This window comes from Rissa tridactyla, chromosome 1 (assembly GCF_028500815.1).
Source record: "Rissa tridactyla isolate bRisTri1 chromosome 1, bRisTri1.patW.cur.20221130, whole genome shotgun sequence".
Classification (NCBI taxonomy): Eukaryota; Metazoa; Chordata; class Aves; order Charadriiformes; family Laridae; genus Rissa; species Rissa tridactyla.
The window spans coordinates 166758952-166783764 of NC_071466.1; the positions used below are offsets into that span (position 1 = coordinate 166758952).

Here is a 24813-nt window from a genome sequence, read left to right on the forward strand (position 1 = left end):
TCTTATGCTGCGTCTCTCATCCAAAGTCATATTGCCATTTACTAAATATCACAATTAAATATGAGGTAACTGATCCTTTGTCCCTCACGTTTTAGGCATGCCACGGCAAAGCCTGAGTGTGATGGGGGAGAGTTGCTTGAGTGTCCTTTTTTGTCTGATCAAAGATGCTGCTTGGAGATTTACTCACTCCACTTCAGAGGAGGAGCAGAGAAACAGAAAAATCCTCCATCTCAGAAAGGACATTCATTCCAGATTGGAGAAATAAAGGTATTTCTTCTTCTCCAAGCAGAACTCTTACTTTGAGAGCCACTGAAAAGAAAATGTAACATGTTTTCCCACTTATTCTTCCCTCATGTGAAATAAACCCACAATATTTTTATTGCTGGGGTTTTTGCCAAACCTAAAAAAAAGAGAAACAGCTGCTTCTGTCAGGATGTAATTGAATGCTCAGTTTAGCCTGGACAAATAATTCCATTTGCAGTCATTCGAAATACTTGTGTTCGGTTTTGAGGGAGGTCAAGATAGCCAAAATAACCATACCCACTTCCTCAGTGACAAAAAGGCGTCTGAGCTTGGGTAGTTACTTAATTTATGAAAAAACCTACCTTGAATCACTTATCTCTTAGTGCCATCTTTTGCTGCAATTGCTGTAGCAATCACAATACACCCATTAGTGTTCTCCACAGAGAAAGACAGTCATGGTTTCTGCTGCAATTACTGCTTTCGTTTCATAGATACAGTTAAGGAAACAGTTTGCAGTGCCAGTAAACAGTGGCTCCTGTTGAGGGAGACACCTATGAGCCAGCCTATGACTCTGGCTGGGGCAAAGCAAAGTCAATTCTCTCGTGCAAGTATTGGGCAGACACAAGAAGCTGTTCCACAGCTGGTCACTAATTTGGCTGGGCACTGAGACTTCAGCAGGGCTGATTTTTCTTGCATTGGTTATCTTTGCCCTTATGCCATGCTGCCGAGATGCCAAGTGTGTATCCAGCAGCCAGGCTCTCTTCAACCTTAAAACCGCGTAGGGGGACCTGCCAAGGCCATTCTTGTAGTCCTTTTTGGAGATAGATACCCTGGCTCTCAGTACCGACAGCTCAAGAAACAAAGAAGAGATCAAGCCCAGCAGGCCTCTGTCAAATCTTTTTTTCTTTTTTTCTTTCCCTTAATGTTGCCCTGAGTATGGCAGAGATGATGGAAGAGCTGATCTCCTTAGGACCAACCCCTCATTAGTTAGCCCAGTGTGGAGGAAGGAGAGAGCCCAGCCTGCAGTGTCATGTTCCCCCTTTTCCTGGGAAGGGCTGAAAATGACAGTCAGGGGCAATTCACTGCAGACCTTCGTGCTTCTGCTGAGCCACCAAGACATCTCTATGCAAGAAACAATCTAGACAATGTTTCCCCATCACCTCTCCTCTAACTCAAATGTTTCTGTGATCCAAGGAGGTGCTTCGAAAGCTCAGTTCAGATTGAATTTACACAGTACTGTGAGCCAGAAATGCAGTATGTGCTCATGAACATTATGCCAATAACTTAACGGTGATTACGGCTTCCATATCTGTGTTGGATGTTCTGTTGCTATGATTTCAGAGCAGAGGATTGCGTAAAGAGTTTTTAAAAATCATTTGTTCCCTATTTGGCTTCTTCACAGTGTAAAAGGCATTTCAAACTGCTTGTGCTGGAGAGATGCTAAGGCCCTGGTTTCTGGCAGGGATATTCAGGCACCTGAAATTCAGGCATTAAGAACTGCATTTTGTTTTTCAAATGATCTCATCCTATTTACCTACCCTCCTGTCTCTCTTTTTCAAAGTCAGCATGGGACTACCAGTCGTGTGAAGATGGTATTATCTTCTCTGGTTGTCTTAAAGATTTCTGAGATACCGACAGTAAGTACTAATATTATGAACATTGGCAAAGGTATCGAATCCTTTTCATTGTCATCATCTTTGTGGTGCTAATCATTGTGGGGAAGTGAATGGTACTAAAAAAATAGAGAAAAAAGCTAGATGTGTAAATACTGTAAGTTAAATCATTTTAATTTTTCAGTTGTTCAGATTTAATCTTTCTTCTCCTGTTTCTTCACTCCTTCCTCACTAGTTAGCATGTGACTTCCCAGCCTAGCCAGGACACGAATGCCAAAACTCAGGAAGTAAATAAAAGCTTCATTTATTCCCCCTCTTTGCAAGTCACTGTTAGAGCTTTCAAAGTGCTGTGTTACCCTTTTTGTTAAGACCTAAATACCTGTGACTGTTCAGAAAACAGATCTGAGAATACAAAGCACAATATAAACAGCAGAAACTAACACAAAAATCTCAGCAGCTGCCACCATAAATCAGCCCAATGAAAAGGCTTCAAAGGGACATTTGTTTCATTTTCTTGTTTTTGTTAAAACGGAGAAACAAACAGACTTGCCACCTGAATGGTCACTGACCTCAAATACAATAATGAAAGCCAACCGTGCTGCTAAGACGTGCCAGAACTGCAGCGTGTAGCCGTAGGGCACTGGGGAGTGAGGAGGGTCTCGGTAGTCCCTGTACCTGAAAGACAAGCAGAGTGTGGTAGTTAGCCAGGTCCTGCCCTGCTGCCTGGGAGGAAGGCAAAACCGAAACCCAGCTGCTCTCGATCATTGCATTTTCTGCACCAAAATGATCTCAGTTCAGACCGTACGAGTTACCACAACCCTGCGTGCTTCTTAGGCTGGGCCTACACTAGTGTGTTATTTCCGATCAGGCGCATGCTTTCGAAGCAAGTGTCCTGATCACCTCTGCTTGCCATGCTTTGGTTCACCCAAATGGGTTCACTTTCAGATGAAACCTAACGGTAAGATGCACTCCAGGAGTGCACTTTGCGCTCCAGCTGCTAAAGGAAATTCATTGCAAAGGACCGGGGCAGTGCCCGTTTGAAGTGAAACTGCTGAAGCAAATACAGAGGATGTTGGGTGCTCAGCACCAGCGATTTGACCCTACAGCAGCTCCCTTGGCAGCATGACATGTGCCTTGCAGGAACCTCCTCAGAACATGGAGCAGGATGGGATGCTCTGCTGTTATGAGGGCCACTTTCTTCCCACTACTTTCCCAAAATGAACTTTCCCAAAAGTTCATTTTAAAACCATAAATGTACCCAATTTTGCCAGCCTGACAGCCCTCCCAAAATCCATATAAAACCACCTCATGGGCTCCACTGGCCCTTGGTCAATTAGCTGGCCATGCCCGGTGTAAAGCATGACTCATCCTGACTTTAGTGGAGCCTTGGTATACCAACAGGGCAAGGGCTGTGTAAGAAAGGGATCTAGTGTCTCACCTCACAGGATGTTTCTCTAATGACTTTAGGTCTCTATAAAGCAACTGGAAATATCTATTGGGAACGCTGGATCCAGGAAGACTCCGAAACTACATTAACAAATCACAAATCTGCTTAAGTAACACGTTCTGGAGTCCATTTCTACTAGCAGTATGTTAATTCCAAAATACTATTGCAGAAACTAAATTCAAAAGTAGTGTAAAAATTGTTTTCTTCTTAATCTGTTTCCTAGATGGGACAGAAAGCCCATTATAAAAAATACTGAAAATACCATAGTAAATAATACACTTAAGCTTGATCTCTAAGTTAGATTTAAACAACTAAAGAAAACTCACATGGGCAAAAGAAATAAACAGTTATTTCATATCTATGATAATCTGTATTGCTCCCTGAAAGTTCACCTTCTTAGGTTGCGGAGGGTGCTACACAAAATGAAATAAACTGTGTCTCGACACCTTAGTCAGCAACAAACCTCCCTTAAATTGCAGTATCTAGTGCAAGTTCTTAAAACTGAGATGATCTTCCCTTCTGCAAGCAGCATGCTGACTTCATAGTTCAGGATGTTTCACAATATCCTAAGCATCCTGAAAACAGAAGTCCCTGGACCAAGTCCCAAGTCAGTAGAGTTTGCACTACACACGGAGAAACGGGGAAAACTTTTATAAACAACCAGAATAGCGCGGCACCATCTGGGTCGCAGGCGAGCAGAAGTTAACTGAATATGGCCACTGTCTTTTGTTCAGACAGACTGCCTTCCTGGAAAAATGCCCACACTATTGCCCACTAGAACGTAATATTTCCTTACCTCACTATCAATATCTGGCTTGAAGTGCAATTAAAATGACTGATGTTTTAGCAGAATTCAGGTGGGTTAAGTAGCTGATAAACTCAGCTAAAGAAAGGAAGATGTTCATTTTCTTTCAAGGGTAGATATACATAACAATTCAGTGTCCCCCAAAAGAACAGATTTATCTTCTGGAGATTTATGGCACCAGTTTTAATAGTGTTCTGTTTATGGGATATTGAGGGGACAACTTTTTTTATTGATGGGATTTCCACCATCGGCTTTAAGTAGCAGCAACCTCATGCTTGAAGTTAGGGAAGAAAGGAATTAAAGAGGGGGAAGAGAATGATCACAATTACAAAACATTATTAAACGGTGCTACAGCAAACTATGAGAAATGGAGTATTCTCAACATGGTTCTGCTCCACAGAAAATGTTACCTATGGATTCAACATTGGGATGTTCTTTCTGCCAAATAAGTTGCAATAGTCTTGAATATCAGTTAGTTTAAAAAAAGCATTAATGCCACCCACCCTGTTCATTATGCTATACCACTCAAACTTCTTATTATTAATAAAAATGCACAATATTACAAAGTATCACTGACTTTTGCTGTATCACAGAGTATCTTTTGTTCTTTTGGCACTCATGAAAGGATATTTCAATTCTTCACAGTGAAAAGTACTGGGATTAACTGTATCTGCATCTGCCAGGGCTCATGCTTGTAAACCAATGTTGCAATAAAAAAAATGGTAGCTGTATTTGTTGTTTGGTATTTTTGGTTGGGACCCCATTTAAGACTTTTACGTAGATTCTTAATTCTTTGGACCACTAAAATCAATCAGGTGCAAATCCGTCATTACACACTAGTTTCAGACTGCGATTTCTCCAATCGGTTGGCTGAGGACAAAGACATACAGATAATGAACTGCTCATTTTATTTTTATTCAAACCACAAGTATATGGTTATTACTAATAATTACGCCTGTAAGCAACGATATAAACACATTAACCACTCAGCAATTAGGAAGTGCTGGATTTGAGGTTTCGTAAAGGTAGCTTAGGACAGACCCTGTTTATGCCTGGCAGACCTGTGAAATAACTCGGTGTGGTCACTCCTGTGCAACCTGGACTTCCTTGTGCATGTCCTCTGATATAATCTGATTACAGTTTCATCTTACTGGTACCTAAATAATCAGTCACCTATTATTGGCCCTTTGATACCGTATTTCTTCATGATGGTTGTGTTTGATTCAAGCCATGACACCACAGAAATCCTGCATTAGGAACACCTGCCAGATATTCACTTTTTGGCTTCTCCTGTATCTAAGGAAGGAATCATGCAGGTAACAGCCAAGCAGTACCATGAGCATGTCCCTGAATAGCACAGTTAATTCTTTTCATTACTGTTTTTTAAGTTCTGAAAATTAGTTCCAACCCCAAATTTACCATGATGCTTCTCCCTTGCAATGTCTTAAAGCAGAGAGGTAGTTGGATCCAATACTTACCTGCAATATTTTAATGGTGAACCAGAGAATTCACTTCCATTTGATGTTGGCTCTGAACGGTTTTCAAAGTCAGACACCAGAAATACTGATAAACTGGCATTAACATAACCAACCATACACCTAGAGGGGAAAAAATCCTGTAGTCAGGACACAGCAAGGTTTCTCCATTAATTATTGTACCCAAGAGGATGTTCTCTGGGTTTCACGAAATCCATGGTATAACTGTGATGCTTATTAATAGTTGAAAGAGATGTTGAGGCAATATAAAAAATGCTCAAGCAGGTCAGATGGACAATAAAAGTGAAGCAATGGTAGACTTCTGTGGGAGGAGAAATGGTGAAGACTGGGACCGGTTACTTTTGGAAAGAAAAGTCACCTAAAAGGTGACACAATAGAGGCAGAGAAAATAATGAGTAGCACTAGGAAGATAATCAGAATATTCCCACTGTTACCCTCGTGGTACTAGCACAAAGGGACATTAAATCAGATGGAAAGGCAATACGCTTAGAACAGCTTTTTACATAAAACCTCAGTACTCACAGGGTGGTTGAGCACTGGGAGGGTCAAGTAGAGTTTGGAGAACACTGAGTAGGAGAATGTATGTCGCCTGACAAAGGGCTGCAGGAGTCACTAGAAGGCTCATATTTGGTGTTAATAAAGCTGAAGAGATACATGGCAAGTGCATTGTGCTGTTCATCCTGCATTGTCCAAGCACAGGTAAGTCCAGGCACAGCTCAGCTTGGTGCAGAGTATAATGCACAGTAAGGGTTGGTTGATTTTTTTAAACTATGGAATTTACAGTCTTTGAGAAATTACATTTAAACACCATCTAGCTTTGTCTCAAAATCTCCATACTAATTGCATTTGGAACTTAATTTAATTACAATACATTTTTCTAGTATCACTGGGTGTCATATGGATCTAATACCTGCAGGTGTTTTTTGAAAGAAAAAAGCACCTCTCTAATTTAAGTTATTCAACAGCAGATGTTCTTGACTCCTTAATTTGAGAAAATTCAATATTCCTGTGGAATTTTGAATTGCTTCCTGCTTTTGTAATAGTACTTATTAATAACAGTATCCAGAATGGTGACATAAATTGTTTTGATCCAAGTTGACTCCTTCAAACGATTACTGTCTGATGGTCTAATCTAGAAATTCACTCAGAAAAGCAGGAGAAGTGTGAAAACACTGTACAAGAGGTTTGTGAAAAGATGATGAGCTTCCTCTGTGAGTCAAGCTACTTTCCCCACACAGAACCAGTTTCAAAGCCCGTGAGTTATGCTGGAGTCTTCACAAAAATAAAATTTCTAAAGGTGGTGTTTTTTCCATGCACGGTGGTCCTGAGAAAATCAGTAGCAAGGAAAGTTGCTGACAGTGCCTCAACGTCCTATGGATCCTCATAATGGCACAAGCAGAGGCACATGCTCAGGAACAACTGGCACCAGACCAAACACGCTACTCGTGAAGGGAATTTAACTCTTCATGAAAATAAATGGAACATTTCCCCTGGCACTGACTAAATGCCAAACTTCTTGCAGGACAGCAAGTTAGCAGCACTGCTAATCAGGAGCTGCCATGACGGCTTCCCTTCTTCTGTCAGTGTGATTAAACAGTATTGACAACCAAAAGACAGCAAAAAAGCAGCAACAGAAGAACTCGCTTTCTGTAGCAGGGAAGAAAAATCAATCTGCCATATGTCTAATAGCAGAATGTAAGCTCTGTGTCACTGCCTACTGTTTAGCTGGGGTTTCTTTGAACAGTAGGGTCCTTGCTAATGGAGCTGCAGGGAGATCATTTGCGAACCGTGTCTATTTGTGTTCAGCTGGATTCAGTGACCTGCCCTGAGTCCAACAGCCTGGATTTCACAAGTTGTCATGTAGCAGCTATACTCATACTTGCTGGTGGTGTGCACACGCTAATATAATCTCAGTGTTTAGCAACACTGAAAGAAAATCCACTTAGGCAGCAGGGATTCAGTTCACAAATATCTCCTGAAAGATTTAATCTAAGCACTCTAGTTTTAGAAGAAAAACAAATTACTTTGCTCTGTAAGTATATCTTGATTTATTAGTTGGGAATTGCTTCCTCTTGTTAGACACTACTTTTTTGAGCAATACATGCTGAATACTATATCAGGATAAAAAGCCTGGTGAATAAGTTTAAAATGGTCATTAAATCTGTAACTGACAAGTATCAGTATCACTTCAGAATGAGAAGAGGGTTATATCCCTGTACACCAGCTGGGAAGTGCAGCTTGTGCAGCATACTGTTACACACACCAAATCTCTGTAACAGCTCTGCCATGTTTTCCTTGAATTAATGTCATAAATTATAGTCACTCAGCAACCCATTCTGTGAACATGCAAAGCATCAATATCTGTGGCTGATATCTGTTACCTAGGCATAAGCAATGAATTTGGGTTAGTGGAATCAGAACGTACACAGACAGTACTGCTGTATCTATTCAAGTAGTAAGTGATTTTCATGCGCATCTGTTTTCCCAAAGAAAAGCTTACTTTTGTCCAGCTTCTCCTTGGCCAGCACAAGGTCCATATTTGTAAGCATAAACAAGGCGAGGGATGAAATCTGATGTCACAGCTATAACAAATGCATTTGTGATAACAGAAAGAATTCCAATGCCTTCCAGGATCCCGTACCAGATTCCTGTTCAACAAGGAGAGTACGTTAGCTCCAGGAAAAACAAGAACCAAAGTGCCTGAGATACTGCATGCCCTGAAGCAGTTGTCCCCACTAGCCAAGGTCTTTCAATGTAGTTTCTACCCAAGAGTTACTGAGTAAAAATAATTTTTCTTATTGAACAGCAGGACCTCAGTGGACCAGATTCCTGTTCCCACTGAGTGCGAATTCTGCTTATCTGCAAATAATCTCAAGGAAGCTGCAAAAATGCTCATGGAGGCCTTGGCTTCTCCAAGCCACACACCCATGTTGGCAGTTTTAAGAAACACTGTAAGCCTCCCTGGTTACAATGATGGCTATCCAGCCTTTGAGGAGGGTCTGCCAGGGCAGCCATGAATATAAACAATCCATGATCTTTCTTTCACAGGGGCCTTGTGTGTAACTCATGCACAGCTGGTCAGCACGTACCTATCAGCATCAAAATCTTCCTGGCATGCTAATGCTGTACAATGGCACAGCCCCTAGCCATCAGCTGGGCTTTTTTGGCCCATCCTCAACCATCTGACAGAGCTTGTGGTTCAGGCACACAGCAACTCTGGTCATGGGGACCATCACTGAGAACCACACCAAAGGAGAAGGTTAGAGACATCCGTTGATTTCAGTGAGGCGTCAAGCTGTCTCTGAAAACTCTGCTGAATAGGGAGCAAATGCAACCTGTTTTGAGAAATCACACCTGAATCAGCCTGAAAAAAATTATCTATTTTTCTCTGCTTTAACATTATATTATAACTTTTTTTTTCAGGAAGTATGTCTGCAGTGTATGCTGTGTACTGGCTGATGTCCAGGCTTGTACCTAAACTCATAGATCCACACTGTTCACAAACAAAGCTTTACTCAGACACAGGCTTTAGGTACGTGGTGGACCATTCTGAGAACACAAAGCCTGGGCTTCTGCTATTTCATGGTGGGGGCTACTGGTTTTTTGCAATGCAGATGGACAGCAATGTGTCCTATTTAACCCTCCAAAGACACCAGGGATTCAGCGTTGGGCAGATGACTTTGTTTTACAGAGTCCTTCCTAAAGGTGTTCTGCTTTTGCGCATTGCAAGGACAGAAGAGTTCTATAGTCAAAATATGTTCAGAGAGCCCTTGCAGTAGCGTGTGGCTGGGTGACCTCAAAGTTATGTGAGCCCTCTGTTTAGCAATGTAGGTGTGCCTCACTGAGAGCAAGTTGTCTCTTGGGATCTAGACCCACCCTTTCTGACCCAACAGGGGACCTGGTGGGCATTGCCACTGAATCACAGGGGAGCTTGGGTTTGGCCAGGTAAATAGAAAACACACAAGGTCCCTTACAGGATGGTGGCTGCTTTAACTTGACTTTCATGTTTCAGCTGCTCTGCCTGGTTATTATATTCAATCTGAGCAGTGGCATGTGTTCACACAGTGTGTCTGACACACGGAAAAACCTGCAGAGAACACCGATCACTTCGTCAAAACATCTTGGCTGTTAAGTCACCCAGAAAATTATGAAAAGACATCTTCGAATATAGGTTATTAATTGCATTAGTAGATTGGCATCGGATACTTGAAGTTTTTTGGAACGATCTAATTATGTGTTGTTAATGGGGAAGATGACTGAAAATACCTTAATCTGCTCTTACATGAAGTGGTCAATGCTTTGCCTTAAAAATGACACACACATGTGGCAAACACACATACAAAAAGCTCACCTATATCTTTGGCTCTTGAAGCTAAAGGTCTTCTCCACTGGGTAACAAATTTGTACGCATCAAGCCGAATTTCAATAATATTGTTAAGTAAGGCCAGAAGCGGTGCCAGTGGAAAAGCTGCCACAAATATGGTTGTGAACCCAAACTGAAGAACTAGGGAAAAAAAGGAAAGATCCAGTGTAAACTGTTAAGATCTAATCCCAAGTTCTAAGACCAAATAATATATGCATACAAACATTATGTATAAATCATTATGTATAAATATACAAAGATTTCGTATTATGCTGTACCATACAATAGTGTAGTGACACTTGTACAGCAATTCCTTGCCGAAAGTTCAGAGCAAGGATGACAAGAACAAATACACATCTGTCTGCGGGATGGACGGCAACATCTAGCTCTTGTAATTTGGAAAGAAGTTTGGAGGTGGACAAACTGTGCTTTTAGAAAGGGACATTTTTATTCAGCATCAACTAGGATCTCTGAGTACCTGCAAAGATTAGGGCTGACATTCCTTTTTATAGTACAGATGGGCAGCAGTTTGAAATTTTGTGTTAAATTTCTGGAGGCAGGTTTTCAGCCTGCTAAATTTCCTATTAATTTGAAAAGAATTGTGTGAGGGAGAAAAGAAAAACACAATCGTGGCATACACAGTTCAGTCACATAGGGCAAGAATTCTTGTTCTTTAACATTTCGTTGATCAGTTATCTTCCCCTCTCCTCTGGATAGAACAATGCCTTTTGACAACCGTCCACTTTGTAAATGTGAGGTTATACATTATAGTGAATTATAAACACAAACAAGCATACGGGTCTGTGCCACGCAGTTTAAAAATAAAAGCCCAAGGGAAGATCCTTTAGTAAATAACAGCAAAGTTCTTCAGAAATGTATACAGGTGAAGAGGTGCGCTCTGGTTTAGGAAAAAATACCTTCCCCACACAAAGCCAGAATGAGAAGTGTTTCATAGGTGCAAGGTTACCCACCAGCAGCAGTGTGGTTAGCCACACTGGTTTGATTTGGTTCTGACAAATTCACCCCCTTTCCTCACCTGACCTGTGAGAATGAAAACCATTTTGCGGCCTCTTCAGGTTTGTACAGCAATAGTTAAAAGAACACACCAGCCCGCAACAACGGAAAAGCAACAACATTAGAATCTAGTGAAAGAGAGAGAACTAAGGTCAGTGCCATACTCATTTCTAGGTATTCATCAAAGAGTCCATATGCATTCATAGGTTGCAGATTGTAGTCCTTTTCCCACTGTGGGAAGCTTGTTTTTCTCTGTGTGCCGTACTCTTGCCGTAGTTTTCTCCTGGTCCACCAGTTTTGAATTAGCCTACATTTTCAAATAAATTAAAGAAAGAAGGTGAAGATTATTATTAGCTATTCATCACAGAACTGGAAGAGGCTAAGCGTGCACAACACACCTTACAAAATAAATTTCCCAATGCACAGGAAAATAGCGCGTTAGTAATATACGTGGCTGATGACACAGTGCAATAGGTACGAAAACAGATAGAGCTGAGGGACTGTAATTCAGACCTAGATGTGGTTAAAATAGAAGAGGGATTTTGACATCTTTTCATTACTTATTTACCTTCTTTTTCCCTACACAGAATGGCAAATCACTTTAGGGTCTGTTTATATGGCAGAATGCAATGCTGTGTGGAGATCGCTGAGCTCTAATTGAGAAATCAGTAAATAGAGTGTTAATGCTTCCTGTGTGTGACGTGGCATCTCTACACGGCTCTACAGTGCGCAGGGGTAAAATTCCCCAGGCAGTCCTGGAAGGGAAAACGCAACCTTGAATGGTGTCTGCTGCCAGACATTCAGAGGAACAAAGGGCAGAAAGAGATGTGCGGACTACTGACAAGACATGATGGCCAAGAAAAATGATGGCTGACGTAAGAGCTATCTCCACCTCAAGAAGTGGGGGAGCTGTACTGGACTTCAGAGGGAACACATTGTTCCTTAAGAAAACATGTGTAGGAGCACCGTGTGAGGCACTGAGCCATAAGGGAAATGAATGTTCACATCGGAAATTAACACCTTTGCTCCTCCAGGTCAGGGAGTTGCACTGGTTTGGCCAACAAAGGACATGAGTTACAGTTAGCATAGAAAGCAAAAACTGGTGAATTGCGTGTTTTCTTAAGACTTAGAGATGATTTTTCCATTCAGGCCATTTACCAGAGAGGTTATAGCTTTTTCTATCTTCCTTAAAGTGGAGTTTCAACTGAGTGCAGGACATTAAAAACCTAGAATTTAGAAGTGCAAGAAAAAAATTTAGAGGTACAAGCATGAACTTCAAGCCAAAATTTGGAAATACAGAAAATATTAAAATATTGGTTTTGTCAGCTTGCAGCCAGCCACTAGTGCATAAAAAGGCGGAAAAGGCCTTTCTTGTGAATGAGACACGGTTGTGATTATGGGAGAGTTAAAGGCACATCTCTGCAGTCGGTAACACCCTTTGGGACTTTGCCTCTCCTGCCCTGGCAATGAGAAAGTGGGAGGGCCGAGAACTGAATTTCTGCAAAGGCAGCAAATTGAGGGGTGAGGTGGCTGGGAAACCAATACGCCAAGACAGATCCCAGTTAACTTCCTTCTTTGTGAGAAAGGAAAACCATAACCAGTGTTACAAATAGCAAAGGCCCCTAGTAAAAGTCAGAGATGCCTTTTTCTGATTTACATGTGAGCAAAATGTGAACAATGCAATGTAATGCCATTTTAATATGGATGCATGTTTTTCCCTCAAGAAAAACATCAACTTGAAATTGCAGTTTCCCACCTCCAAATGAAGCAGTAATTTATACTTTGTTTCTTAGTTTTTGCAAATATATCTAGGCAGGAAAGGAGAATGGAGGCACACTTTCAGAGATTTCGAGGTGGCGATTGTATGAAGCAGAAGCACCACTCTGACATGCCAGTATTTGTATTAAAAATGTATCCACTAAACATTCCATGTTCTAACACAAACCCTATGGCCTCTTCTTTGTTATCTTTGAAACCTAGTTTTTAACTCTCGGATAGAAATTTCAGAAGACAAGCCAACGCCACATGTATCAGTGAGAGATGTGACGGCATGTGGCAGGGTTCCTGTCGCCAAGGAACACCTGGTGGCATTTCTGACTTGTCCTGCGTGTCTCTGCGGTCCCTGTGGGAGCACATGCCTGCACCAGAGCTGGGCTGCCACCCTGAAATGGTGCAAAAACCCACTCTCCAAAACAGGCTGCTGGTTCTCCTCTTCTAGGGCTGTCTCCCAGGGAAATATTCTCTGCTATCAGCTTTGGCACTGCGCAGTGCTGGCTCTGCCTGGGTCTCGTCAGGCAGTAGCCAGCACACAGGTGGAGGTGCAGTGATGTTCTACTACAGACTACAGGATTGCCTCCAAATCCTCTGGCCATCCACATGGTGTTGGCTCCGATCATGCTCTTAGCAGAAATGATGATGGTTTTTTTTCCACACAAAAAGGAAATGTGCTTGCCTGCGGCATTGTAGAGAGGTGTAGAGAGGTGGGTGTTGGCCTCTTCTCCCAGGTGAATAATGACAGGACCAGAGGAAATGGTCTGAAGTTGCGGCAAGGGAGGTTTAGATTAGATATTAGGAAGAATTACTTTACTGAAAGAGTGGTCAGGCACTGGAACAGCCTGCCCAGGGAGGTGGTTGAGTCACCATCCCTAGAGGTATTTAAGAAACGTCTAGATTTGGCACTTCAGGGCATGCTCTGAAGGGCAGAGATTGTAGGTTGTTGGGGTTTTTTTGGTTTTTTTTTTTTTGTGTGTGTATGGTTGGACTTGATGATCTCAAAGGTCCTTTCCAACCATGAAGATTCTATGATTCTATGATTTAAGGCCTAGGAGGTGGGCTGAAAGGTGAAAGGTTTGGAGAGAAAATACAACTCTCATCAGAATAAGTTGAAGCATCTCACATTGTTCTGACTGTGTGTTTTTTGTTCTGATTTTCGTTGTGACTCTAAAGTGAAGAGACTGACTTCACCTGAAGTAGTTTATTCCTATTAAATCACTTGTTCTTAAACAATCTTCCCCGATCTCCTTCAGTCATCTTCTTTAATCCCCTTCTGTGCTCTTTATTAGGTTTTGAAATCCCTATTAACAGGTAGCAGAAAGATGTAATGAAAACTGACAAAAGAGGCAGGGAGTGGAAAGAGAAGGATCAATACTGCTGCCGGTGTTCCCTCCTCCCCACCCCGGCTAATTCCTCCAGCTGCAAAATCCTGGCAAGCCGAGCTAGGCGCAAACCCTGGAAGATGGAGAGAGATAGCGAGCTTTGAGTACCTTGATTGCCAGTTCCTCTGTGCATTTAAATCATTTACTCTGTTCCCATTACAGCTAGATGTGATGAGCACTGAGGCTGCCCAAAATCGCTGCCGCGACACGTTTCTGCAGGTGAGGGACCGAACTCTGCACTAACTCTGCTGTGGATCCTGCGGTGAAGCAAATCCCTCTGAACTTTGCAAGGGCAAACTTTCTGACAATGTCAGCTCTCTCTTATATTTTCCCACTTACTAATTTCCCTTGATGACCTGCCACACCGTCTCTAGCATCAACTGTCAATATTAATCATATTAAACGTGCTCATTAAATACCAATCAATAAGAAATGAACCAATAGGAAATGAATAATCGTCTATCTTTTTAGCTAGGGCACAGCTCCATAATACCCTGAAGATCACCAGGGAACTTGTCTATATACCAGTCAGTACATTTTTCTATCTCTGAGAGCGTATATGCCAGCAGTGCATTTTTTCCAGCTCATACCTGCCCTTTCAGGCATCTTTTATCACCCAGCAAGGAGAAATCCAATTTAGAACTTACTGGCATAGCTAAAAAATGATACATACAATATAATATTTCCTGTGTAAGGAATACAGCAGTCCTACAGTTATTTTCAAGGAGTTTTAGCATGGAACACAATTTAATGAAATCAAGTATTTCAAATATAATATTTATTTGTTAATAGTTATATTACATTTTCACTTTTGCAAACTATGTCCAATGTGAAAAAAAAAAAAAAGAAACACCAAAAAACATCTATCTGTATATGTCTGGAAATTTATATTAAGAGTTTTGTATCCTAGGGGGGATTTTCTATTGTAATGACTACTATATCTTGCTTTTATATAACTGGTCATAAGGAAAGCATAAATTAACTACTCTTCTGTGACCTATGGAGGCATAGGCAATATATATACTTACGGGTAGCCCAGTTCCATGAAATTATTCCAGGTCTGCTTTAGCACCATTATAATACCCATTTGCATACAGAGATCAATAAGGCATCCACTAGGGTGGCACTACAGAAAAAAAGATACAAAAGGTTAAACAGAAATAATGCTGAGTTTTAAAGCATTCCTTAAAGACTAGAAATGGCTATTAGATAAATTACTTAAAGGAAATTAAATGCCATTCTCCTCATTTTTATACAGATATAAACTCATGGGAGCATATGGGACCGTATCATACCACGAGCCTTTTAAGCTTATCATCTAATTCTCTGCAGAGGTCAGAATCAGCTGAAACCAATGCAGTTTTCACATTAGAGCTTCTAACATGTTTTGGAACTGTGGGTGGGACAGAGGCAAAGGCTACCAAATTTCTCCAATGATTTTAACAGCTTCTGGGGAGGTTGACATGCATCAAGTCAAAGAATGAACAGAAAATGCCTCCTGGCTGCACAGGCAAACAGTTTATGCCTAGACGATAGGACTAATACTGTTTATTGAGTACTATTTAATGTATATGACTGAGCAGACTGTGCAGCTATTCTCTTTTTGAAGAACAACAGCTTTTGGTGTCTTTTGCTGAGTCCTTGCTTGCTTTAGCAGTGGGTCCAGACCTTGAAGAAGTGGTGCAGGTTTTGGGAGAGACGCTCAGCTAGTACAAATTCAGGTAATTCCACAACTTTTCATCTAGTATTGGAAGAAACAGAAAAGGACAAAAAGCTTTCTGTCCTCAAAGAGAATTTTGCACTATCGTCTTTGAGGATCCAAACAGTAGAGTCCAAGCTGTATAGTTAAATCCTGGGTGTTCTGGATAAGTCGAACAGATCACTGGCATAGGACTGGAACTATTTCTCTTTAACTTTTAGGGAGGAAAAATTAGTTATCACCTGTAACAAAATGTGATGTGTATTTCTTATACATACTGATTTATACAGTGCTCAGAACCTAGGTCCCTGTTGAGGTTTGTGTTGACCTCATTCAGCTTCTCTTTAGATTAACAGGGTGGCAGATAATTATTATTTTTTTTTTAAATTAACTTTTCTGGAATTATTATTAAATCATCATCCTTCCATTTTTAGGAATCAGTCACACGAGCCAAAATAACCTGAGAAAGGTAGGTACAGTATTAATGAAGTAGCAGTGATGTTACAACCATAAAATCACTATATATAAATTGCGGGAATATGCCCACAGACACTGGACTAGACTATATCGTGTTATTAGATGTCTTACACTTGCCTTCATTCAACAGATTAAAAGAGGGCTATTGGAGGGATATCTGGGCATTTTATTCTAAATTATGCTCCTAAGAAGACCTAGCACAGATATGGTCAATATAGTTGAGACTTTTTTTTATTAGACAATTCTTTTACTATTAGGCTTTTTTTTTTTTCTCTGAAAAAGCCAAAATAGTAGGGACTATTAATAGTAGTTTCCACCAGCAACTGACCCAACCTGTAACACCTTGCTGCTGCTTTTCCCTCCCAAACCTTGTTCTTTGTTCCTCCCATCTCTGCTCCTGCAGTTGAGGTTCTTTCCCTGTCCTCTAATGCCTCTGTGAGAGGATTCAGCCCAGTAACTCATCAGAAAACTAATTCAGCCAGAAAAAGAGAGTTTTCCTGCTGATAGCAGGAACTGAATAAGCTTCTCACAAGGCTGGACAAGACAGCACCAGTGCAGCGGAAGAGGAAGGAGAAAACTTCTGGGGAAAGGCTCAAAGGAAGAGCAGAACTGTCCTCTTTTGGCAGCAGCAAGCTGTTAGGTCAGCTCAGCCCCTCTCAGACTTTGGAGGGATGTTCAGTAAATTTCTGTCTGCCCATTTATCAATTTTTTTTCCCTGAATGTACAGAATTCACTATTTCAAAAATAGGATGGCTTTTTAATATTATTCCTTTTTTTCCTAGCGTTTGTATAACGTCTATTAACCAAAATACGTATATATCTGGAAGTGTTTGTAAATTCATGTTGGCTATGTAAGACCTGTATTTTCCACTTGCCATTTGTCATGTATTTGCAGAGCTGTTTCAGTTTTTCAGCTGTGAAGCAGGAAAGAAACCATGGGATTTGAGTGCGCAAAAAGCAGCACTGGAAGCTACATGACTGATCAAGGATCTGCTGCTGTTCACCTCCAGTAACTGTCAGATGATTTTTGAATTCTGAATGTATTTGCCAAAAAACTGGGATTGGCCCTTGAGCGACTTGCAAAGCCAATCCCTCATTGCTCTCCAAATCCATTTGGTTTTATAGACATGGAACATCATTCCAGTAGCTCTTTTGGGAAGTTTGTTCAGTTGCTTTGGTCAATTTTCAAACACATTGTATGTGTCTGGATTTTTAAGTTATCAGTTTATTATTTTAGCTCTCTGTTCAGCAATGCTAGGGAAGCTGAGAGTAAAAGGTTTTTTAGAAGCAAAAAAGTCATCAGATTCATATCTGACTGATTCATATCAAGGATGAAATATTTCCGATGTAAAAATATGAGTAAAGTTTAAACCATTTGATACCACTATCCGAATGTGATGCAAACACAAACTGCTAGCACTGGAAAGGGCATATATATCAATAGGTAGATACTTTTGTAGCAGATGGTAGAGTGTCCCTAGTGTGCAGTTAGCAACTGAAAACCCAATAACACACTCAAAAATACCTAGACAGTTATGTGTCTGCCCCTGCTTCCATTCACTGCATCTGCGGGCAGCAGATAAACCAGCGTGTAGTTAGTGAACACTCACCTCTTCCAGTCTCCACCGGTTTATCAGCCTTAAGTAGGCACCAGGGTGTCCTGTAAATCTTTAACACAGGAATACGCATCAACTATGTTGCATAAGCAGTCTGTTCACAGTAGCAGAAGAAAGCTCACACTGTTGTTTTAATCTAATGTCATCTTAGTGTGATTGATATAACTATAAAAGATATTATGCTGCAAAAAAAAACTTTCAGGGGATTCCTGGAATAATCGCCATGGAGGACTAAGTATATTTTTACCTCTAGTTTTATATCAATACCAAATACTCTGCTGTTGGATATTCCGCATATGCAGAGAAGAGAGAAAAACTGAATAAAATTGTTTATGTCAGTTTGGAAAAGGGCTTTCAAATGCCAGTCCATTTCCTTACACCATAATGTGGGCTGTGATATCTGCCTTTCTGTGAAATCAGTGAAAATGTTAGTTTTCATTAGGAAAACATAATTTTCTTACAGTTCTCCCACGTTTTCTGCCAAAATGATTCCCACAACTTCCCACATGCAAATAATCCATACTGATGGATTCTTCTACTCAAGTTCTCTCTACCCAAAGGCTCTTTTGCTTTTAGGGGACTTGCAGAGAGAGACATACAAATATATATATGTATATATTTCATTTTCTGTGGAAAAAAAACAACTCATAATTCCCTCTAAATGGTTCAAATCATATAATAGAAGCAGCAAAGTATTCAGGCAGTTGGACTAGATGATCACTGTAGATCCCTCCCAACTGAAATTTAATCTGTTCTATTCTGTTCTGTTCTTAAAGAAAAAGACACAGTGTTAAGTCATTTACTTACCTGTACAAATCACGCACATAAAGACAAGGTGAAGTGATCTGCGTGTATAGTATTGTGGGATGCATCAGTTCCCAGCAGTGAAATTGTTAAGAGTTAGCATTGAGCCAATATGATGCTAGGAAATGAAAACTACATGTCTGTTTCTGGGCTTTTGAAAGGAAAGTAAAACTGCAGTCTGTCCTGCTTTGCTAGTATGGAATTTGCATTTTGAGATGTGTGATAATATGGTCCCATTTTGTTTCATTACAGTCAGTTGTATTTCTTCTCTCTACTTCATTTTGCACATATGAGGGTGCAGATCTCAATCCTACCTTCCAAGGAAGAATGCTATATAAAAGGTAGAACTGTTCAGATTGACAAACTGAAAAAGAAACATTTTCAGAGTGAAGCTGTTCTCCCACTCGGATTCAGTACGAGGCTGCTCTGTGAAGAAAGAGAGCACAGTTTGAGAGGTTTGATCAGATTAACAATCTCTCTTGGCACAAAGGCTGCAGGCACCTAGCAGAAATGGGAAAGTATTTGTAAATTAGCCTGCTGATTTCAACATATAAGCTGACAGAAGAAATTGTATCCAAAAGCAGCACACAGCAAGCGAGCTTGTAAAGACTCTTAAAAATCTCTTGTGATACCTGAATATGTATATTCCCAGGAGACTGTAAGAAAGGGGTTGAGATAATGTGTATATTAAACAGCCCTCCTGGATTCCTGTGTGCTTTACAGGCTCAGGCTCCTTTTCTGCAGCCTACCATAATGACATTGCCAGAAAGCACCCCACTACGAGCAATATAAGTGCCTTTTTTGTTAGAGATGTCACACTGAACTGGAGTAAATCCTCCTTGGAATTCTGTTTCATGGATTTGCTCACCATGCTGGCACCTAAGGACTCTACACAGGTATCAGTGGAGTGCTACTGCATGACTCCCTTTCTTTGTCCCAGGGAGCTCATCGCAGAAGACTAAAAAAAATATTTTGCAATGGATGGGGTAAGGCAGATGGGAAAGGGGAAGACATATTTTTCCCTTCAGGTGGGCCTTTAATCTCCATCTAAAGAGATATCAAGACAGAATTTAACAAAACAACTCCTATGCCAACATATAAATACCATGTCCTGGAACTACTTTTCAGTTGGCAGGAGCTTATTAGTCAACCATTGCTGTGAACAGGAGTAATCAGAGAAGTGGAGGTATTAATGGTGACTCTGAGTAGCATAATGGTAGTACTTGTACTACTTCCCGATTAAAGTACTGGAAGTACGGAAACAATGATAAACTAGACTCTCTTTAATTAGAGCCACCCTACCCATGAGGAAATTTCAAATAGATGCATCAACAAAACCATAAACCAGACCATAAATCAACTACTGTGTTAGTGATTTGGAAATACCTTTCGAGAATCCCAAGTTTGTGTTTATGCCAGTACGTACGTATTTAGCTAAGCAGAAAGATATAAAGCATTGTGGATTTTTTGTGTCGGTCTGTGGGAAGGAGGAGTTTGACTTTAACAAGGTTGTTGCAGATGAAACTTTGCTCATATGCCCATCAGAGGCAATGGCAATGCTCTGAAAAGCATAGACATGAGCTCTGAAAAATGTCATGTAAAGGCTGAAGAAGGACATCCTGAATGTAGCTTTGCTGCCAATCCCACTCTGAGCTTATTACACTGATAAAGATCGTTCAAATCAAATCAGCTACTTACGCCATCAGAGTAAAAGCCACAAAACAGTCTGAAGATTCTCAGAACAGCTTGACCCACTGAGTTTTCATACAAGTGCTTTCTGCACAGGGTACAAGAAGCAGACCTACCTTGATGATAACCTGGCAGAAAGTAATCAAGCTCTTACTGTCCCCAGGTTGTCACAGGGAGTACAACGGTATAGCCTTTGCAAATCACATACTTGGAAGTCACGTTTCTCAACTGTAACTAGCAGGTATCTTATCCATGGATATGGGATGGCAAAATTATTTTAAATTTACAGCATACAAATGAGGGCTCTCAGTCTAATAAGGAACAACAGAATAAAATGCTATCTTACACAGATGTGCTTTGAACACATCAGCCATGACTTCCCAGATGTAGAAAAGCCCTGACACTAGTTAAAATCCGCTCTGTGTTTCCTCTGAGATGACACCAAAATCTCTCCACCTGGTCCAAAATACCTTACGGAACACCATCAATGTACACAGGTATGCAGAGAAGCTCAATATAATCTCCTCAAACCGCTTCTACACATGCCATAATAAGGTTTGCCTTCAGCAAGAGTCTCATTTCAGGCTTCTTGACACTAAGGAGCCCTTGCCAATTGCCACCAACTGCTGCAATCTTCGACCATGATCTGGATCTCCAGAGACTCTGCCTAAGCCATGGATATATGAGAGATGGCCTATTGCTACCCCCAGGACAGTGCATGCTGTCCTTAGAAAACACGTTGTCCTTACTCTAGCATAAAGATCACCATTATGGGTGAGCTGAAAAGAGTACAGAAACTTAAAACACGATTAGACTTTAGGTGTTGGTAAAGCTGATGAGTCACCTAGTTATTTTCCCTCCAAATTACTCCCCTTCTTAAAAGCATATGTTTGATAGACAATAAGCACCTTAGTTTCAAGCTTTAAATTTGGCTTCCAGAAACGATGCCCCCGTTTCAAGGTCTTCACAAAACGTGGGAATTGTGAGTGCTCAATCTCTCTGAAAACTCATCCTTTTTCTCCCAGGGTAACAATATGTTTACATTCTTACAAGGTACGGGGTTGGAACAACAACCAAGCATGGTAGGTGGGTGATTGTTGCCACCACTGATTGAATGGCACTATAGCTTAGTTTATATACTCCTTTATTATAAACTTAAGAAAACATTAATTCCTATAGATTGCAAATTAATCAGTATTTCTCACATTTATACAGACAGTTTGAATGCTATCACAGTATAGGGATCAAAAAATCAGAACAATATAATTCAATTTTGTATTTAACATTGCTTACCTAAGTTTGTCAGGAAAAGAGCAACTTTTTCATACAGCTGTAACAGACAAGAAACAGCCTCTTAGATGTGTGACCAGCTCAAAAACATAGGACTGCTTTCTAGGTAGAGTAACTGCTCTTACATGTTAAATCTGACACCCAGATAGTGTCTGTGATGTTCTGATAATGATGATAATAAAACTATACAGTAATAATACAATAATGATATAATCAAACAAGGAACAGTAATATTTTTAAAGCTTATACTCAGATCTTTTCATTCACAATATACGGAGAACAAAAATGCAGTCACGGTCCCTATTTTACATACAGAGTGAAAAAGGGTCAGATAACTTTTCCAAAAACACAAAGCAGAACAATAAATAGCACAACTGAGATTTTTCTTTTAGTTACTTATGGAACATTTATCTCACAAAAAAAATCACCCTAGTAAGAGCATGCTCTGCTATGTTGGGTATTTTGGGCTTTTTGGTTTTGTTTGGTATTTTTTTGGTGCTGAAAGGAAAGACACTGGGGAGACAATGTTGCTTCAGAGAGTCTTTAGTAATCCCCATCACCAGACACATTTCTTACTCTAAGTCGGTGACATTGTTCTACCTCCTAAGCGGTACTTTCTGCTCTCAGACACTCCGAGAGGCTGTTAACTTCATAAAGCTTACAAAAATTAACTTGGGGGGTTTTCACAATTAGTATTTGCAAAGGGTTTTTGAACCTATAAAGTACGTCACCACCAACATCAGTATTAGTGTAAATTAATACAATGACTTCCATTTGCTTTAAATGAGTCTGGAGCCTGTTCCTACACAATGCTAAATGTCCTTAACTCTCACTGATGTCTACAGGGATACAAAGCTCCTCATATTCCAGGCTCAGGTACTTACTTGTACCTAAAGTGCATATCAGCAATGTTTCTTTTCATTTGCAGTTATCCTTATAAACTCTTGCTTAAATTGAGATTTGTACAATTTACAGTTCAAACTGCCTGCTTAAGAACTGAAGCCATCCTGAATTCTCTCATCCATGTTAACAACCAATTCTTGCTTAGAATAGCTTTTTGCTGCCTTTGGAGTAAACAGTTTTGTTTCAAGTAATGAAAAAGGTGGTTTCTTCTAGGTTTAAAAGCATCTCTTAAGGGCAACTGTAAAAGTGCTAAATGTCTGGGTGGTTTATACCCTGATCCCAGCAGGGAGTGTGCTATTTTGTAAATGTAGTCAGTGTGCTATTTTATAAATGTACATTGCTCTGAAGAAGCGGGTATCAAAACTGTATTTTGTTGCTATTCCTCCTGGAACAGTAAGACTGTTTTAGAGATTCTGTTAACAATGTTTGGATCTAATTATCTGCTACTGCAGTTTATTACTACTAGTCCCAAGGGGCTGTGTTTAGGATCATAAGCTATTCTGTGTTCATATTTTCTATCGGCGATATCATTGGAATTAACAGGTTTTGTTAACCTAGGTAAAGCTAATGATTGTTCCAGGCTGCAGGATTATGTGGGAGACATTATGCTTGAAGGTCATTTAGTTTTGTCATGATGGGTCTGTACTGTACGTATAGAGGTCTCAGAGCATCCAGTCTAGAAGTCACTTGTGGTCTAGACCTTTCCCCTGATGCTTGGAGAGGTTGTTAACTCACATCAGAAACACTGGTGGGTTTCCAGGCTTCCTAGCACTGAATTCCCTACTGTTATAAACATCTTGGTCCATTCTGATTTTATTACTGTAGTTTTGCTTGCTCTCCAGCTAGTTTTCTTGAGTCACAGTTTGTAGAAGATTCAACTACCTGAATTGCTCATGGGGATTTTTTTTTTTTTTTTAAAAAAGAAATCCCATTGCTGTCCTTCAGTAAACTACATTAATCTGTCATGGGAAGTGAGGGATTATGTTCTTAAATCCTTCTTTTGAAAAGCTCATGCAGTTTCATATTTTGGGGATCTTTTGTTTCCATGAGCTATATCCAGATCTAAGGCTGTGGTGTTTATTGCATGGTAATGAGTATAAGGCTTAAGAAATCCATCTTTGCAGCAGTCTATTTATTTGATGTATTTTAGGAAACAAAACAAAGTTTCTCAAAAGGCACCTTCAAGCCATTTTCCATTATTTTAAAAATTTCTCTAAGCTGTAAAACTCTTTGAGAACCAAATAATTTTGTTTGTGCAGTATTTCTTTGTTGCTGCTTCACTGCATATACAATGACTTATTCTGAGAGTTTGGAAATGGATGTTGTACTGACATAGATACATACAGTTTTCTTTTTATTTCTTCTATGCTTATTGTGTGCTCTAGGTAGATTAAAGAAAACCCCCAAAAGCTGCAGACAACAAACAATAAATCAAAAATAACATAAAAGAAGAGAGCTCTTGGTACAAATTCGGAGAGAATAACAGTTTCCACCTCTTCTTTCTGCCCTTTCTCAGCCTATAGTCACACCTTAGGAAAAACATAGGAAAGTCAACAGTTCTTCATAGACTGTCCTAGTCACCAGTGCAGTCTTGCCTATGCCAAAGGGAGAAGTGAATTTCTGCAGCAAAGCCTCTTGGAATATCCTGCTATATAAACAAGGGTCTGCTAAAATTAATTTTTAGATGATGGAAATGCTTGGGTATTGCACAGGAAAGAAAGTTGTCTCCAAGCTAGCACTTGGAAATGTACAGGCCTGAAATAACATCTTATACTTCCTCTGGGAAGTATATCTCCTGAAGCAAAGCCTAACACGCTTCTTGCAGAAGACACTTGCTACTGAGTGGGCAGAGATACACTGTCCTGGCTCCAGTACTTGGATGGTTTGTAGGTTCATCCCTTCTCCCCCTTCATATGTATTCTTATAACGTCAGTTGACAAAAACCTCTTGCCAAGAGCAACTAATAGAAGACCCACTGCTATCAAAGCAATATACAGAAGTACCTGCATCTCGATGGAAGGACGAAACTCATTTCCCATCTAATGTATGCTACGCTGTCTTACTGGGGCTGTTACCGCATAGAAATTCCATTTTTGTCTTTGTCCCAAGTCTGGTTCCAAACCAATTCACAACAACAACCTGATCTCAGCCAGCCAGACCTCTACAACGCACCCTGACCATGTCTCTGGTGTACCCTGG

The 24813-nt window shown here is 40.4% G+C and overlaps 1 protein-coding gene across 1 annotated transcript in view; it reads right to left on the reverse strand.

Annotated features, from left to right (window-relative positions):
• Nucleotides 1-24813, reverse strand: part of ANO4 (anoctamin 4) — a 114199-nt gene that overhangs the window by 3990 nt on the left and 85396 nt on the right. Inside the window, exons 16-24 of the mRNA XM_054199248.1 lie at nt 21715-21751; nt 19047-19158; nt 17923-17980; nt 15165-15262; nt 11146-11288; nt 9956-10108; nt 8105-8252; nt 5587-5706; nt 2426-2531 (exon numbers count right to left, since the gene is read on the reverse strand). Coding sequence (XP_054055223.1) covers nt 2426-2531; nt 5587-5706; nt 8105-8252; nt 9956-10108; nt 11146-11288; nt 15165-15262; nt 17923-17980; nt 19047-19158; nt 21715-21751 — 975 coding nt within the window. The remainder of the gene's footprint in view (nt 1-2425; nt 2532-5586; nt 5707-8104; nt 8253-9955; nt 10109-11145; nt 11289-15164; nt 15263-17922; nt 17981-19046; nt 19159-21714; nt 21752-24813) is intronic.